This window comes from Erigeron canadensis, chromosome 8 (genome assembly GCF_010389155.1).
Source record: "Erigeron canadensis isolate Cc75 chromosome 8, C_canadensis_v1, whole genome shotgun sequence".
Lineage (NCBI taxonomy): Eukaryota > Viridiplantae > Streptophyta > Magnoliopsida > Asterales > Asteraceae > Erigeron > Erigeron canadensis.
The window spans coordinates 1,798,755-1,814,730 of NC_057768.1; the positions used below are offsets into that span (position 1 = coordinate 1,798,755).

A 15,976-nucleotide genomic window follows, 5' to 3' on the forward strand; every position below is an offset into this window, starting at 1 on the left:
TAATTTGAACGCAAATTGTGTTTATTGTGTCACATTTAGTACACAACAGCAACCAAATTTCTAAAGAGACGTGATACATAACGGTCATTGTACTCATGCTACAACATTCTCCTAGTTCGTGTATTAAATGTGATGTAAATATCACATCTTTAAGCATTAAGATGATTACCACTCTTGAACAAACTTTAGCAAGTATAAGACACTAAATACACATTGAATGTGAAATAAAAGAAGACGACAAGAATTGCTTTATAAACATATCTCAGTATAGTGTGGTGTGGTTAAGACTTAAGAGGGTGATGCCATAAGTTAGGAATTAAAAGATCAAATTACGGAGAATAAATTTTACGTGCATATAAAATATGAACAAAGCAACACAAGAAATTTGATGCGTTAAAAGTATTAATGTACAGACAAGGAATGGTTTGCGATCCTAACTCTACCGATCTATAATAATATACATATGCCACTACCCTTCAGATTGTAATCCGAAGGGTGCACTTCCCTTACAACCCACCCGAAGAACAATAAAACCAGACTGGTTATCGGGGAAGAAAAATAAATTTTCAAAAATAAATGCAATTTGACTATTTTAGGGAGGATCGTTTGGAGACAAAATGGGAGTGCACGATTGTCAATTCTGCATATTGTTGCATCAAGGCTTGTTTCTTCTAATGGTTCATTTCTTCTACCAGCTGTACATGTTAGCTTCTTGTACCTGTATTAATGTATTTACAACTATAACCTTTGTCTACTTCTGGTACTAATACTGCCTCTTCTGCCACCGCCTGCTATACGGGTCCCACTTCCCCAATTCTCATCATCATCATCATCATCGTCGTCATCTCCATAGTTCCCTCCGTTCATACGACCTGGGACTGGCCCTGCCTTGTTACTCCTCCTTCCAGGAGGCCGCTTCCTTTTGATATTTGCTGTATAAACCGAGTAGTCTACCGTGTCTTCTTTCAAGGAGTTCTTGAATTCCTGGTGTGTGTGCAGAATCAGGAAATACTTTATGCCAAAAATAAAGTTTTTTTAAGAAGCAAATGGGTGGGTCGAGCAGATCAAATTAAGTAAACAACGGGAACTTCTGGTACCACTAGATATAGAATAAGACAGGTTGACCCAAAATACCTCCAGTCCAACGTTTACATGAATAGTGCATGTTAAACATCATTACAAAAAAAGAAAAAAATTATAACACTTGTCTGATTTTCTCGAGTAAACGATCTAGTGGGTGGTAATCTGGTATACTTTAAGCTAACAATTTAAGCCATCATCAGACTTTCTGGACTAATTTCATTTTCAGTTTAACTTTTTTAGCTGATCTGACCCGTTCCTTTTTTATATGGAGTATTGGTCATTGCAACCTCTGGCTACAGTTTGACCAGAGTTCAAAAAGAAATATAACCTTAATTGACCCGTGAGTTCTTATACTGGTCTCTCTCAGTCTGACTACAAGTAGAAAAGATAACACAAAATCTAAATTGTAACTGCGCCTACATCTGAATTGACTTACCTGATATCTTTGTAAAATGTCCTGATAGCTGGTCGGTAGAGTAATATTTGTCTCACCAACGTTGAATGGAATATTCTGGCGTGAAAGGAACTCCCCCGGTTTGGGCGGTTCATTTGGAGAAAAAGCCTACAATATCATGATACCATTTACATATCACAAGCATATAATGATATAAAAGACTATCCACGAAGGAAAATATATTACTGGCTCTTTCCAAGAAAAAAAACCCCCAATTTCAAAAAAAGCAAAAGCACTTCATACAAAAATTTACATGGATGTCAGAAATGTTACAATCCTAATTGGTTCCTAAGAGTTTGGAGTAATAAGGTAAATCACTTGATGCTCAAAAGTCACATGTAAACTCTTTTAATGAAATTAAGGGCTTATTATTAGTAACCGAGAGAATACCTGGCATCGAGCATCATCTAAACTATATACTATTTTTAGGTGCCTCTTGAGCTTCAGAAGTAGTTGCAGTGCAATAGCTGCAAGACAGTCAGCCTGCATACCACCATAGCATTGTGCATGTAATTTCAACCAGAAAAGTATGTAATCATGTAGAAAGACACAATATCTAAGTGAAAATGATCATATCGATAACGAGTCTACAAAATGGTATAACACAATCTCTTTGTATTGCAAGAAAACATTAGTTCTTATATTACTTTGAAACGATACAAAAACAAAGGGAGGGTTACCTACAATAAAGAAAGACCAAACGAAGAGACGACAATGTCAACCCATTTGCCAGGAGTGGGTGAATTTGATTTGTGTCTTCACTTATACTGGTCAACTAAAATTCAGCTGACAAGAAAACGGGCCTAACATCTTGAAACCCGCCCCCAAAGTGTTTTTTTAATGCATACAACTATGAAAACACTTTCATTAAAATTTAAGATTAAAATTTATACTTACGGTAATCATATGCAACAAATTCATTATTTTATAAACATAAGAAATGGACACAAGGTGTTAGTGGTCAACCCGACACGTTTCAATCCATCTTAAAAGAATAACAGTTGGCCAGCACACCTGACATGTCAAGTTTGCAACATCTTAACCATTAGTAATTACTGACATTATTTCCATAAATTCACAGTATCATTACCTGGATGTTTGGCAGATCATCTGCTGAGATGATATTAGGATTGTCTGGGTTCATAGAATGTACATTAAACTCCTTGGGCACAGCATCAGTAAAAGAAATTTCACTAGGAAACTCTTGTCTTGGTGAATTATTATTGACAAATGCATTCTCACTAGAAACAGGATGAGCAAATGACTGGTCATCTACTATGCCGTTTGCAGGTTCATTCTGGCTATAGCCTTGCAACTTATGCAAGAATGTTTTCAAATTGGACTCTATTGCCCCAGCTCTAACTTGTATAACTCTATTTATAGCATAAATCAGATACAAAGGTTCCTCGGGCAATGCAAAAGGGAGTAAAGAGAGGATCTCTGCGCAGTATCTGAAAGAAATTAAGCAATCTTAATTAGCAATGTCAACTCTAACTAGTAAAAGAACTGGGGATGGGAATAAAACCCACATTAGAAAAAGAACCACTGAGTTATGCCAGCCTGGAGTGTCGAATTTGCGAACAATTGAGGTCATAAATTTATTTCTTGATGCACGATTTCCACGAATAACCTTGTATATTCGAGAAACTCCCAGTCTTGAATAAGAGAAGGAGCTACCATCCGATCTCCCTTTTGCATTATTAGGCATCTTGGATTGGATTTTTGGGTTTGAGTTATCAGAAGGGCTTTGACTCATCGATTGCATGAAGATAAAAGACATTTGAAGTCCATCACCAAGACGACTTTCAAAAAATGCAGGATATCTGTGAATATCCTTACATATATCAGACATGATATAATCAAGAAGTCATGTTGAGTGCCTGGGCCACTAGCTGACTTTCTTAAATGACAATAAACTGAAATAAAAAGAGCTAAAAAATTAGAAGGTCTGCAAGGAAGTACTTTTCATTCATATTCATCAGCAGATGATGAGCCAGCTTTGAGTTCGCCTCCTGCGGATCTGTTTCAAGTGCTACAAGGTAGGGAACACAAGTGATGGGATGAACTAGACCTTGGCGCAGCACAATTTCCACAATCTGTTTTACAAGAGCAATGATAGTAAATAACAAGTTTGGTCACAAAAAGAGTGTACGTACCAAGTATAAACTAGGAAGTTTAGGGGGCGTTTGGTTATAGAAAACACCCCTTGTTTTCCATTTTTGTTTTCCAAGAAAACATGGAAAACATAAAACGCGTTCTAATCATAGATTTCTAAGAATGTTTTCTAAAGAAAACAAAAAACAAGTTTTTTTATTTTTCCATAGAAAACTTGAAAACACTTTTTTCTTGTTTTCTATTTTCCATTTTCATTTTCCAATTCATTCCACCCCCTCCCCTCACAACTCTAACATGTTTTCTAGTTTTCTAATTAGAACGCGTTTTCAAAATTTTTATTTGTTTTCTAGAAAACAAAAACCCCTTTTATTTTCTAGAAAATTAAAAATGAAAAACTAGAAAACATTTTCTACAACCAAACGCGCCCTAAGTTTCAGATGTCACAAGTTCAACTGATCATTAAGTTTCATAATTAATGGTCACATAATTCATAGCAGAGAATAATGAGGGTACTAAACTACAAACCAACAGGCATAGAGGACTTTGAAACAAAATAAAGAACTATCACCTTAAGGGCAGACTGGCGCACGTCCTCGTCTGCATCCAAACATCTGCCTAAAATGCTATTCCAATATAACTGAATGATTCCGCCACATATGTTAGTATCACCTGCACCTGCAGCAACTGGCACACTTCCCGCATCTGCATTATGAATGATAGAATCTGCTTCAGCTTTGTCATCCTCCATCTGACGTTCTGAATCTAGAAGGTACTCATACAAGTTCTGTAGTGACTGCATCTGATGACACAAAAAGAAGCAATTAAGCAAGCCCAGAGTCACCCAACAGACGGATCAAAGTTGCATGACATGTTTACCTTCAGGCGAGCATCAGAACTAGATGAAAGTGTTGCCTCTACAATGCTTTCCATGTCCTTCTCTAGCATAAATTCCGGCCTGGCAATTAAAACGTAACCTAATGCCTACAGACATGATACTCGACTTCAGATTTCAGAGAGATATAACTAGATAGACCAAGAGCAACAACAGCAGGGGTTTACCTGCAATGATCTGATCTTTAAAGCAAAATCCTCTGCATGAAAGTACTTTTTAAACAGGCTGAGGCTGCCAGGAACAGCCTGATCCTGTTTGCTGGACAGTGACATACCTAACAAGGAGCTTCCGTAGCGAATAAGCAATCCAAGACAGAAAAGGGACCGGGATACTTGCTGCAATGGATCATGAATAAGATTGTCTTAGCTGTTAGAAAGTATACAATGGCAAGTATTTTTAAATGGACAAGTTGCTTTAGGTGAATCGGAGGAAAAATAACTATACAGTTATTCAGCGCTTTAAGGTTCTAAGGAAGATCAACATTTTTCAATACACAGGCACTAAACAATGGGAGTCGACAAAAGCCATTACAAGATATCATAACTTTTTAATTGATCACAAACCTGTGTGTTACCGAACCCCAGAGAATTCAATCGCTTAAAGAACACTTGTATAAGATATCCAACAACCGATGCACCATTTCCTGTAACTTTGTTCATAGAGCAAAGGCACCTGTAGGCAGATAAGTTATTATCAGTTAAAAAATAAGAAAAGGGAGATGAATTAGCCTATCAGTGGAGCATATATTACTGTTTCCGCACAACTAATTCAAAAAAAATTCTACTTATTGACATTTAAGTTTCAAATATGACCAGTTTGAACACGACAATGAAACAAACTCATCATATCGGATATTTTGCTTGTGACTGCATAAACAATTTATGTAGACTTCTGGGAAAGTTTACAAGGAGACAAGAATCAGCACAAAGTCAAAGTCTAATATAACTTATCATTTATGACCCATGGTTCATGATATATTTTTGGCAAACAATATAACAGTCTACGTGATGAGAATATATTAAAACCAAATAACCAATTAGACACTTTAGCAGACAACAGAATTAACAAAACATGATAGGGCATCATCAAATAAGAAAATCTGTTCATAATACTTTAAACAAAAATATGTTATGCATCTCATAGAAAAACCCTGCAGTCTGCACCAGACAAATCTACACGCAGAAAGAAGAATCCAATCATATAATCCAAAATATGCAGGCAAGAAAACAATGCACATCATGCCCATGACCTAAAATTATAAGTTCTTAATCAAACAAACTACTCATATAACTTCAGGCCAGCAATTATTAAAAACTGCATACACAGATGGCATTAAATATATGGAAACATCTGCAATATATAAGTAGAGCCGCATAAGCAGTAAATAATGTACTGTACTTGATGCAAGCATGCACAACTGTCAAAAATGAATGCCGGACAATCATCTGCTTCAAATCTTGTTCAAGATCATCAACTACGCTTTGGGGAAGTTTTCGTACCAACGGCAGAACTGAGTCGATCACAAAGACTATACTTTCTACTAGCTGAGCAACTGCTCGATTGTCAGCCTGATACAAAATAACCAAGTTATAGTACATTGCGAGAACTGACACTTATGTCCTTTAAAGATGTTCTCAAATCTTCCCATGATATGAAAATTAAGAAAGAAACATGTTATAGAAAAAAGACATGCTGAGTTCAATGAACAAAGATAATAGGAGAAAATTGCCCCCATATGTCTAACAGTGCAATATGCATGAAGTCTGAAAGACTCAGATCCCTAGTAGAAGCTTTTCTAAGAGGGGATATAAAGGTTAAACTACACTTACTGAATAATACTTACCCTCGAACAATTCTTATAATACTTATCAATGCATATAATACACTCGCCTTTAGAAACGATTTATTTATGCCTTTTAGGAAGGGTCAACCCAAAATTTTTTGCAATTCTCGAGTGACTTCTTCAGTTACTTTTGTAGATAACTAAAGTTAATACATACACCAGTAAACATTACAATTCATGGATAATTAGCACCAACCATACAATAATGCAAGAGAGGTCTCTAAATATCAAAGCAACTATTACTAACCTGTCTTTTTAAATAGGGCTGCAGAGTGACCACAAACTGAGAAGGATTAGAGGCTGGTGCACAGAGTGCAGGATCCACTAAACAAAAAGCATGCAACAGCAAAACATAAGGCAGCGCACCCAAATCTGCTTCATTAACATTATCCTCTACCTGCAGTTTACAGGTAAGTTAGCAAGTAGCAGACAAAACTTTGACTTTATTTGTTTAAAATGTGAATTGAAAACGCACAAAAGCATACCCGTAATATCTTCTCCAGCAAACACTTGCACATAAGTTCACATCGCTTGCGTACTGATGCAAGCATCACGGGACTGATTCCAGCAGCCTTAGCTGATTGTGGCAAAAAATCAAGGGCTAAATTTCGCTTAATGACAATGACAAGAAATTGATTACTAGGCATGTTCCGTAGCATTTCAACCATTTGTTCAGTCTTCTTGGCTATTTCCAGTGTTACAGAACTACCTTCCTCAAATATTTGGTTATGTGAACCTGTAGATTCCTCAAACCAGAACTCATAGAATGTCTTGCACACAAGGTCCTGAGAGAATAAATGTTCATTAACACAGAATTTTTGGTTATACATACATACATATATATATGTGTGTGTGTGTGTGTGTGTGTGTGTGAGTGTGAGTGTCTTAATCCACCATCAACACAAGTCCTTTTAAAGAGGTAACCACAGACCAATGGAAAAACTATGGCTTTTAACCACATCATATAGAGAGTAATATGTATCCTTGTCAAAAATACCTGAATGCTGGACTCTTCATCACTAATGCGCGAAAGAAGCTCAATACAAGCACTATTGAACTCCGGGAAACTGGCATTCGAAGCACACATATCCTTAATGATCTTGATGGCACGTTTTCGAACACTCACTCCAGTATCTTTCACTCTCTCCGCTACCTTCCCATAGTACTGAAAAAAAAGCAAATGAAAGAATGTAAGCTGCAGAGGATATGATTAAAAACTATGTTGAAGCATGAGTTTGAATGGACACTACCTTCAGAGCAACATTAGGATGTGATGCAATATATCGACCAACAAGTTCCAGTGCTGCTTCTCGTACAGATATAGCAGAGTCGCAAAACCTTCCCTCAACAGCTGTCTGAACATATTTATCACCCAAAACTTCTGGATCAGCCTCTACAATAATACTAACCTGCTCTCAGCACAACCATAAACAGAGAAAAAGTTAGGAGAACTTTCATCCTTCAAATACGAGCCCTATAAAATATAAAGCTGCACTTACCGCACGCAATGCTTTGGCACGAATCACAGGAGAACCCTCCCTTAAACTTGCCTGTAACCATATAAGTTTATCAGAAAAGCATGGATAGTTGCACAGATAACATAAGCAACCGAATATAGTTGACTTACCAGAAGCAAGTGAAGAATTTTGTCAAATCCCCTAGTAAATGAACTATTCTGTCCCAGTGCCAATGTTATCTTCTTGATAGAACTCCTTGTCAATAATGATGATACCATCCCAGAACCACGTACTATTGCTTTCGATTTTAACCTAGCAAGGTAGTAGAGAAACCTATCTTGACTAGTGGGATCATCTTTGTACCACAGACACATATAGAACCTGCAAATATCATATGCCTTGATTAATAAACATGTCCCCTTGTCAGTCCAAGGATTTTTATGATTATTCATAAATGGTGATAGTGCACAGATTACTGACCATCTTGTAAATATATGCACATCCTCAGTAGACCCAGAATCCTGGAGGTAATTCAATAGCATCTGTTGAACAATCTCTAATTTTGTAATATCAGAGTCAGAAGATTTTGGCTTTTTACGACTGTGATTACCTTCACCCACACCCTGGGACTTGCAGTAAGATTGTAAAAAGAGAAGTTGTTTTCTACAGAGGCAGAGCTGACACAGCCAGCTGCTACTGGAAACATCATGTTCTCTAATTCCCAAACAATCTATGTGAAAATATCTTTCACAACCTTCACACAGAACCAATGACTTTTCTATCTTTGAATCCAAGCAAATAGAACATGCGTCATCCGGATGACAATTATCAATATCATCCCCACCTAGTAGCTCCTGTACAATCCAAAACTTGTCCTTTTTACAGATGACAGCTTCACGCTTTAATCTTGCAGCAACCGTACCAAGGATGTCAATGGCAATGGACCGAGCAGCTATATCTTTTGATTTCAGCCCAGCATTCTGCAGCAATAAAACACAAAGAACCTGCAAGCAAGCAATTTCTTCAACAAAAAACCAACCACGTCTAAAAGGATGCAAATTGTAATATTAATACCTCCAGAATATGAGTCGAGGCAGGATACTCAGGCAAATTCAACGTTGCCAGTAGATCCATAACTAGATTTTCCAACATAATCTTAAACTCAGACGCATCCTGATTTTGAATCTTTGTATTTGCAAATCGTTGGAGCACTCGGCTCCAAAAAAGACAACATGCCTCGGTTACTGCCTCTTGTGATTTATGAGGATAGCTAGAGTCAATTCCAATATTGAATAGTGGGTTGCTATCAGATGCTTCCCTTAAAGAAGCGGGAAGGTTCCCACTGCAATGGATCAACTGAATCAACAAAGCAGTTATCATTTGAATTTGTCTTTGTTCTTCATCAGCAAGGTGATAAGTTCTAGATACTCGCTTTGAAAATGGTAATTTCATAAGCAAATGAAGTAATTCATCCATCACATAAACTCGATGCTGAGAATAGGAATAAAATATCTGCCAACAACAAAAAAAAGAACCATTAAGAAAAAAATAAATGCCTGTATACAAAAGCAGAGGTAAAAAGTCCCTACCCCTCCTATTAAAGTGATTGCCTTCAGCTGTAAAAGTTGAATATTATCCACCAATAAAGTTGAAAAGCATGTCTTGACTAGCTGCAAAATGCAACTATCTGACAGGCGTTCTATCATCAGCAGATCCTTAAGAAAACCAATTATGGTGCACAGTTTCTGAAGTATACTATGTGCTGCAGCAGATGCCCTTGCAAAAGAAAACCTATTGTATAAGCATAAAACTTTTCGGCTATGCAAAAGTTTAAGTTCAGGTAACTTATCTATACATACTTGTTTGCTCCTGACTTTTTCGCTTTTACACTCCTAGCAGTACGCCTTCTCTTACTAGCACTTCCAAATTCCTCGTCATAATCATCATCTTCTTCATCATCTGACAAATGGAACACGGGACAGAAATGATAAAAATTGCTAACAGACATGCAAATGCCACCCATGTGAATAATTATCCTAATAGTATTTCCTGCTTGCCATGATGGATCAGCAAGCAGAAACGATAACCCATACACAAGTCCCTGGACACTAAAATAAACTTTGATTAATACCTTGCCAACCAACATTGTCTGTTGGTTTGATGGTGGAACGATAAGATGGATCAGAAGCTGACATGACATCAGCTATTTGCCGCCTAGTAAACTCCACAACTCTTTCAATGATCTAACATAAAAATCGAGAGAAACACAATACTGGAAATGGTTATGCATGTCCCACCATTAGAAAGTAAATAAATAATGACCAGCGATAGAAATATGCTGCTAAATGAATTATTAATGTGCATAGTTTGAGCACAGCCATATACCTCTTCCTTGTAGATTTGCTTTGGCATGCCATTATAAGCCATAATCCCTATAGCTGCATGGATGGACTCGAGTGCCACCGTAATTGCAGATACTACATCCGAGTTAGACTGGACAACGTAACAATTCAAAAAAGCAAGAATCTTACAGTCGGCAACCAGAATCACAAATAAAATAAAAACATATAATTCACCAAGTCAAATTCATCATGCACAGTACATACAAAGCATATCAAGTTATCTTAGATAATTTTATTTAGTTACTAAGAGGAACTTGTTTTAAAGGCATTGAGAATCTCCTGTTTTGGGTGTCTGTGATGGACTATGCATGGTGGCCTCCCTGAAAAAGCAGGGTCACCTTACATCCTTAAACCAATAACCATCTTTCGGCTGACATGGTGTATGAAATAGCTCTAGTTAAATACACATAACTTCCTTTCTATAAACTAAACCACTCAGAGAGAGAGGCCGAATGAAGCAAATGCAAACATAATTCATCAATTATACGAATACATGTATGATCTAAACTGTGAAGATGGCAAGCTTACGTTTTCAGATTGATTAATAGATAGACCTTCCGCACTATGAATCTGACGATCTAGAACTTTTAATGTTCTCTCAAGAAGAGAAACAGGAGCCAAATGCAGACATTTGTTCGCTCGGATTGACATAACTTCTTTAACAAGATTTCCAATGTAGCCAACAGGCAAAAGTAACCATTCTGATTCACCTTCTTCGCGATCGTCCGCTGAAATTTCTGCTCTCCCACATAAATCCTCCAGTACTTCACAAAATCTTTCTACAGCAGCATCTGGGTAATAGAGGCATTTAATCATACATATCTAGATAAGACGTACTAATGATAAGACAAACAAAAAATGGGTAACCTTGACGCTCAGTGCCATCAGGTTCAGTTAATAACGTGTCATCACTCGCCTTCTTCTTGGATTTTGATTTTTTAGAAGCAGGTGTAACAACTTCCTGTAAATTATTCACATAATTAGAACACTAATAATCTACAGATGCAAAAATAAATCGGCAAGTGTGTGGTGCGAACTGCCAAGTACATGCTCATATGGACGCTGAGTTTCTTCTTTATCTTTCTGAACTTCATTATTGATAGAAACATTTTGAACAAATAGCTTCCTCTCAGCAACCTTGTTATTAGGTACATTATTCTTGTACATTTGCTCCTTGGCTGAACCTGGAAAACTTAAAAATTCAAGCACGGAGCAAGAAAAGTTTAAAACAAAGGCATAATTAAGACCTCTATATATAAGAATATGTGGTGAATAAATTTCAGCTTTATCGTACTGGAACTATTGCATCCAAAAGTCAGCTCAAGAACAAAGCTGCCACTACTTAAAATTAGAAAGATTTTCACGGTTCATAGGACGTATATAGTCCAGGAAATAATTATATAACCAATTAACCAATAATCGTACACATGATATAAACAATTGACATCATAAGGTTAAAGTACCACCAATTCTGGGGTCCACCAAAATCTATCACCTTCACCCAACACAACACATGTTTCATTGGTCATAAGTTATCATCATTAGATAAAGGAAGGTTGATACCATACTTCCTTGTTTCCAAATTAGAAAGTGTTTCGACTATGTGGTTAAAGAACCGTATTCGGAATCTACTATGAACAAGGTGATTTTTCTAAGGATAGTCGATTTGCATGTCACCTCCACCATTTTGTTCTTCTATACTCGTTTCATTCTTACAGTCAAATACAGAAACGTGTTTGTGGCAGTAAGACACTAAACAACAAAGTAAAATGCAATATGCCCAATAAACAGATTTATACAGTTGTTTCTTTCACATGCAAGAAGATAGGTGTAGGCTCCTATTTGTTATCTATTAAATAATAAAGTTTTATTTGATAGATAAAAGAAGCAATCTATGATATTTAGGATTTCATGTAATTTTACTTGTGTGAGCTTATTAGAGTATATGCTCGTACAGGGAACAGTGACAACACAAGATCGATTCTAGGTGTATTACCAGTTCTGAATCAGTAATGAAAATCAAATTTCCTGAACCGATTCCAATATCATTATGTGTTTACAACTATGCTGTTTGTCAAAACTAGCTGTTACATTTATTTTACTAGACCCTGGTTACAAAGAATGAATTTTCATCTTATGCCATTTTACCCTGTTTTCTTGCCAAAGAGGTCATCAACATCAGGTGCTACACTGTTACACTGCTTCACATTATTTATTTATTTTCGAACAAAAACTGCTGCACATTATATATGGATAGCAAATTGACAAACGTTCATAATCAATGTCAGCTTCCAGGTTCACTTTATAAATAGAATGCCCACCATTAGAAGTTAGAACACCTCCATAATTAGCTCTTGTAACGGTAAAGATGCCATATAGTAGACAATTTAATGCTATTTTAGTCTAACTTTTCGATGCTGAGTAAACCTTCATAAATCATGATCATCCTTTTTAAAATGAAGGCACTATATATATCCAGTAGATAATGATACTAAAGAAACATCAAAATAAGCTTAACTACCTGGACTAATGTGCTCAAATGCTTCATAATTGCATCTAAGAACCTCATTGTAGAGGTCTAGATGATCTTCATGACTATGACTATATGGTGATTGGGTCACCTCCGTTCGAAGATTCCTACAGAAAGTATAATATTTCAGAAAAAAACAGACCTGAGGTGATGAAAGTGTTCATGTTTGGGAAAAGAAAAGGTTAAAACAAAAATAAAAATAGGGCATGCATAATATATTTTGCAATTTTTTCCGGAAACTGCCAATAGTGTAAAGCCGTAATGAACAAATATTTTTTCACTATAATAGCCACTAAAGTGACAAGTTTCAAATTTTAAAGCCACTCATCTATTTAGTTGCAAGTCTAGTAAGATTCATACCATCGGCTAAAACAAGTTGACTATTATGCAACAACTAACACCCAGGCATGGTACAGTCGACATCTTTTCTGTAATAACCCGTCCCACAATGGAACAAGAATAGAATTTTGAGACCCCTATAAAGTCCTAAGTTGTGGGCTACCAATACCTTCCACGGTTCCACTATGGTTTTAAATGTGATTTGAAAGTAATGGGCCAGCCCAATTTTTTGGGTTATGGGGTGTTACATTTTCAAAACATCCCTTACAAGTAGCATCAAAAACTGAAAACACTCTTCAATGCTTACTTCAAAATATCACATTTACATAACAAGTCACACCACCAAGGGCTGTCTATGTGTTAATCAACATTTACATATAAAAATAGGAAGCTGGAGGTTCAAAGTTCCAACCTTCGCTAGAGCAAAACATCAAACACCATGTATATCTATTTGATTAAAAAAAATTGCCAAACCATGCAAAATTTAGCGAAGGCCACAACTTTGAGTAACATTAGTTACATATAATGTGTAAGTTCTATTAACTACCAAAACTACTTTACCCACAAAAAGAAAAACCTTAACAGCGCAAACATAATTGACCTTGCAGAAGTGCCACTGGATTGCAAGATACACAAAACCATACCCGCTTTGTATTCTAGACCAGCTTGTTATTATTAATTCCACAATCACATCAACATATTTACAAATTACAAACACAACTAACTGCTGCTAGATACAAACCGACATTTCACCATATGCCACGTCCACCGGTAAGTAGTTGATTTCACAATTTTTTAAATTAACAGCAGAAATATCTTACGGATATTAATGACTACTTCCAGTTTAGATCTAATCTTTCGTCAAATCAACATAATATCATTATCCTTCTAGCATTTTAAAGGATGGTCCCTATTATCCACATAATAGTTACGTCATGTGCACTCACCAATCATCATATATAAAGGCTTATAGCTACGTATGAAGTTACTATATTCTAGACTAGCCTTACTTCCTCATTCAAAATTTAAAACCTCCTCACATTTCGAAAACATAAAACGCAACAATTCGGAAGTTTTCGTTTAAACACGCAAAATCACGACGAAAATTCAAATCCTAATCTGAATGCTAAGTTTAGGTTTTACTAAAAAACCTATAATTCTACAAAATGTAAGCAAAGTTTTAACACTAAAACAATTATTATGTATACATAATAAATCCTAATCTGATTGCTAAGTCTAGATTTTACTTGAACACATACATATAGCTATAAATACGCTATAATTCTAGAAAATGTAAGCATATGTTTAACAATATCAACAACTATTATATATACATTTTATATATCCTGATCTGAATGCTAAGTCTAGGTTTTACTTAAGCATATACATATAGCTATAGATACACTAAAACTATACAAAATGTAAGCAAATGTCTAACACTAACAATAACTATTATATATACATAATAAATCCTAATCTGGATGCTAAGTCTAGGCTTTAGTTAAACACATACATATAGCTATAAATACACTATAATTTCTAACACTAACAACAATTATTATATATAGATGATAAATCACAACTTTAAATAACATAAAAAAAAAAAACTTACAGATAAGATACATCAGTAGCCTGAAGCAGTTTAGCTATTTTAGTAGCCTGATCAGCAACCTCATCACTGTTTAACCGCCTAGCCAAACCGCCACCGGCAACCGGTTCGTTGTCGACTAATCGTAAATCCTGATCGAGAGCGCCGCAGAAAACCGGCAGTGACGGTAACGGCAAGCATGGAGCTACTTCGGAATGAACAGTGTTAGCGAGGCTGATACCTTTAGGTATGACTCGACGGGAATTCGACATCGGAATCAGATTCACGGCGAAGAATAATGTGTGAAAACGGTCATTTAGGGTTTGATTTGGAGAATTAGGGTTTTTTTTTGAGGGAATTTGGGGGTTTTTTGAATTTGGGGAGACTGGTTAGTTTTTTTTTTATTGCTGAATTTATGGGAAGGAAATGGTTAATAAAATGAGAGGGATTAAAAATGAGTTGACGGTTGGCAGCGGAAAGGAAAAGACTTCGAAAGTAAATAGTTTGGTCTTACCATACTTTTGAAACTACTACTCGAGTATCTCGTATCTTTTTTCATCATTATCTGTCATGTAACTTAAATCCTTTCGAAAAAAAAAAAAAACTTGTCACAATAAATTAACATTTTTTATGTTATAAACGATACACAATCTTCTTTCTATTCTATACATAAGAATGGAACCCGCACAATGCGACAGCGATAACGAGAATGTGATGATGGCGATTAATTAGCGTTCATTTTGTGATAAATTCCCTCATTGTTATGTCACATTTTAATGTCTAAATGAATTAATATTCCTGAACTATTGGTACTCAATGGATTTGATAAAAATGCAGGTTCACAAAAGATGCGAGCTAGGGTGAATGACATCTATCAACTCAACATAAAGCCCGATGAAGCTATAAGACACAATGAGGCAAAACAGGAGTCGAACGAAGCAAATCGAGAAGATGGAGCAGCTGCCAGCGCCACTGGTAAGCTAGCCAGTGCCGCTGGCATACTTACTGAAGAGCCCAGCGCCGCTGGACCCCATCCCCAACGTCGTTGGGCGGCCCAAGTCCGGTTACGACTTCCAACCTATAAATACAATAAGAAACTCTCAAAACCCTAGGAGAGAGCAGATCCAGCAGCCGTAGTCGGCACCTATCAACCCTAGGTCAAATTTCGGAGATTCCAATGAGGTTTTGAAGCTTTTAAAACCTCTCGATCTTCGTCTTCAACCTAGATCTATACTCTTGTTTTATTTTCAGTTGGTAAACAATGTTTTTCATC

General features: G+C 36.3%; 1 protein-coding gene across 2 annotated transcripts; it reads right to left on the reverse strand.

The window, feature by feature from the left end:
• Positions 1 to 363: 363 nt before the first annotated feature.
• LOC122611186 (sister chromatid cohesion protein SCC2) lies at positions 364 to 15,188 on the reverse strand. Of its 2 annotated transcripts, none has more exons than XM_043784166.1 (28): positions 14,728 to 15,188; positions 12,768 to 12,883; positions 11,294 to 11,430; positions 11,114 to 11,207; positions 10,775 to 11,025; positions 10,230 to 10,337; positions 9,976 to 10,087; positions 9,704 to 9,803; positions 9,434 to 9,620; positions 8,919 to 9,356; positions 8,325 to 8,848; positions 8,015 to 8,225; positions 7,887 to 7,937; positions 7,638 to 7,796; positions 7,385 to 7,552; positions 6,873 to 7,172; positions 6,635 to 6,784; positions 5,943 to 6,112; positions 5,108 to 5,216; positions 4,712 to 4,879; positions 4,529 to 4,633; positions 4,221 to 4,451; positions 3,500 to 3,633; positions 3,067 to 3,360; positions 2,628 to 2,988; positions 1,928 to 2,020; positions 1,520 to 1,645; positions 364 to 984 (listed from the first exon to the last, which is right to left on the reverse strand). In XM_043784166.1, the coding sequence occupies exons 1-28, from the start codon at positions 14,973 to 14,975 to the stop codon at positions 739 to 741; spliced, it is 5,391 nt and encodes a 1,796-aa protein (XP_043640101.1). In that variant the 5' UTR covers positions 14,976 to 15,188; the 3' UTR covers positions 364 to 738. The 2 variants fall into 2 exon arrangements, with proteins under 2 accessions (XP_043640101.1, XP_043640100.1); XM_043784165.1 differs by having other exon boundaries at positions 10,775 to 11,037.
• Positions 15,189 to 15,976: the final 788 nt, after the last annotated feature.

Coding starts and splice junctions, on each gene's coding strand:
- LOC122611186 (XM_043784165.1), bottom strand. CDS start 14,975: ATGTCGAATTCCCGTCGAGTCATACCTAAAGGTATCAGCCTCGCTAAC. Junction 8,226..8,324: donor GTGCATATATTTACAAGATG/GTCAGTAATCTG, acceptor TGATATTTGCAG/GTTCTATATGTGTCTGTGGT. Junction 7,553..7,637: donor ATCCTAATGTTGCTCTGAAG/GTAGTGTCCATT, acceptor CTTTTTTTTCAG/TACTATGGGAAGGTAGCGGA.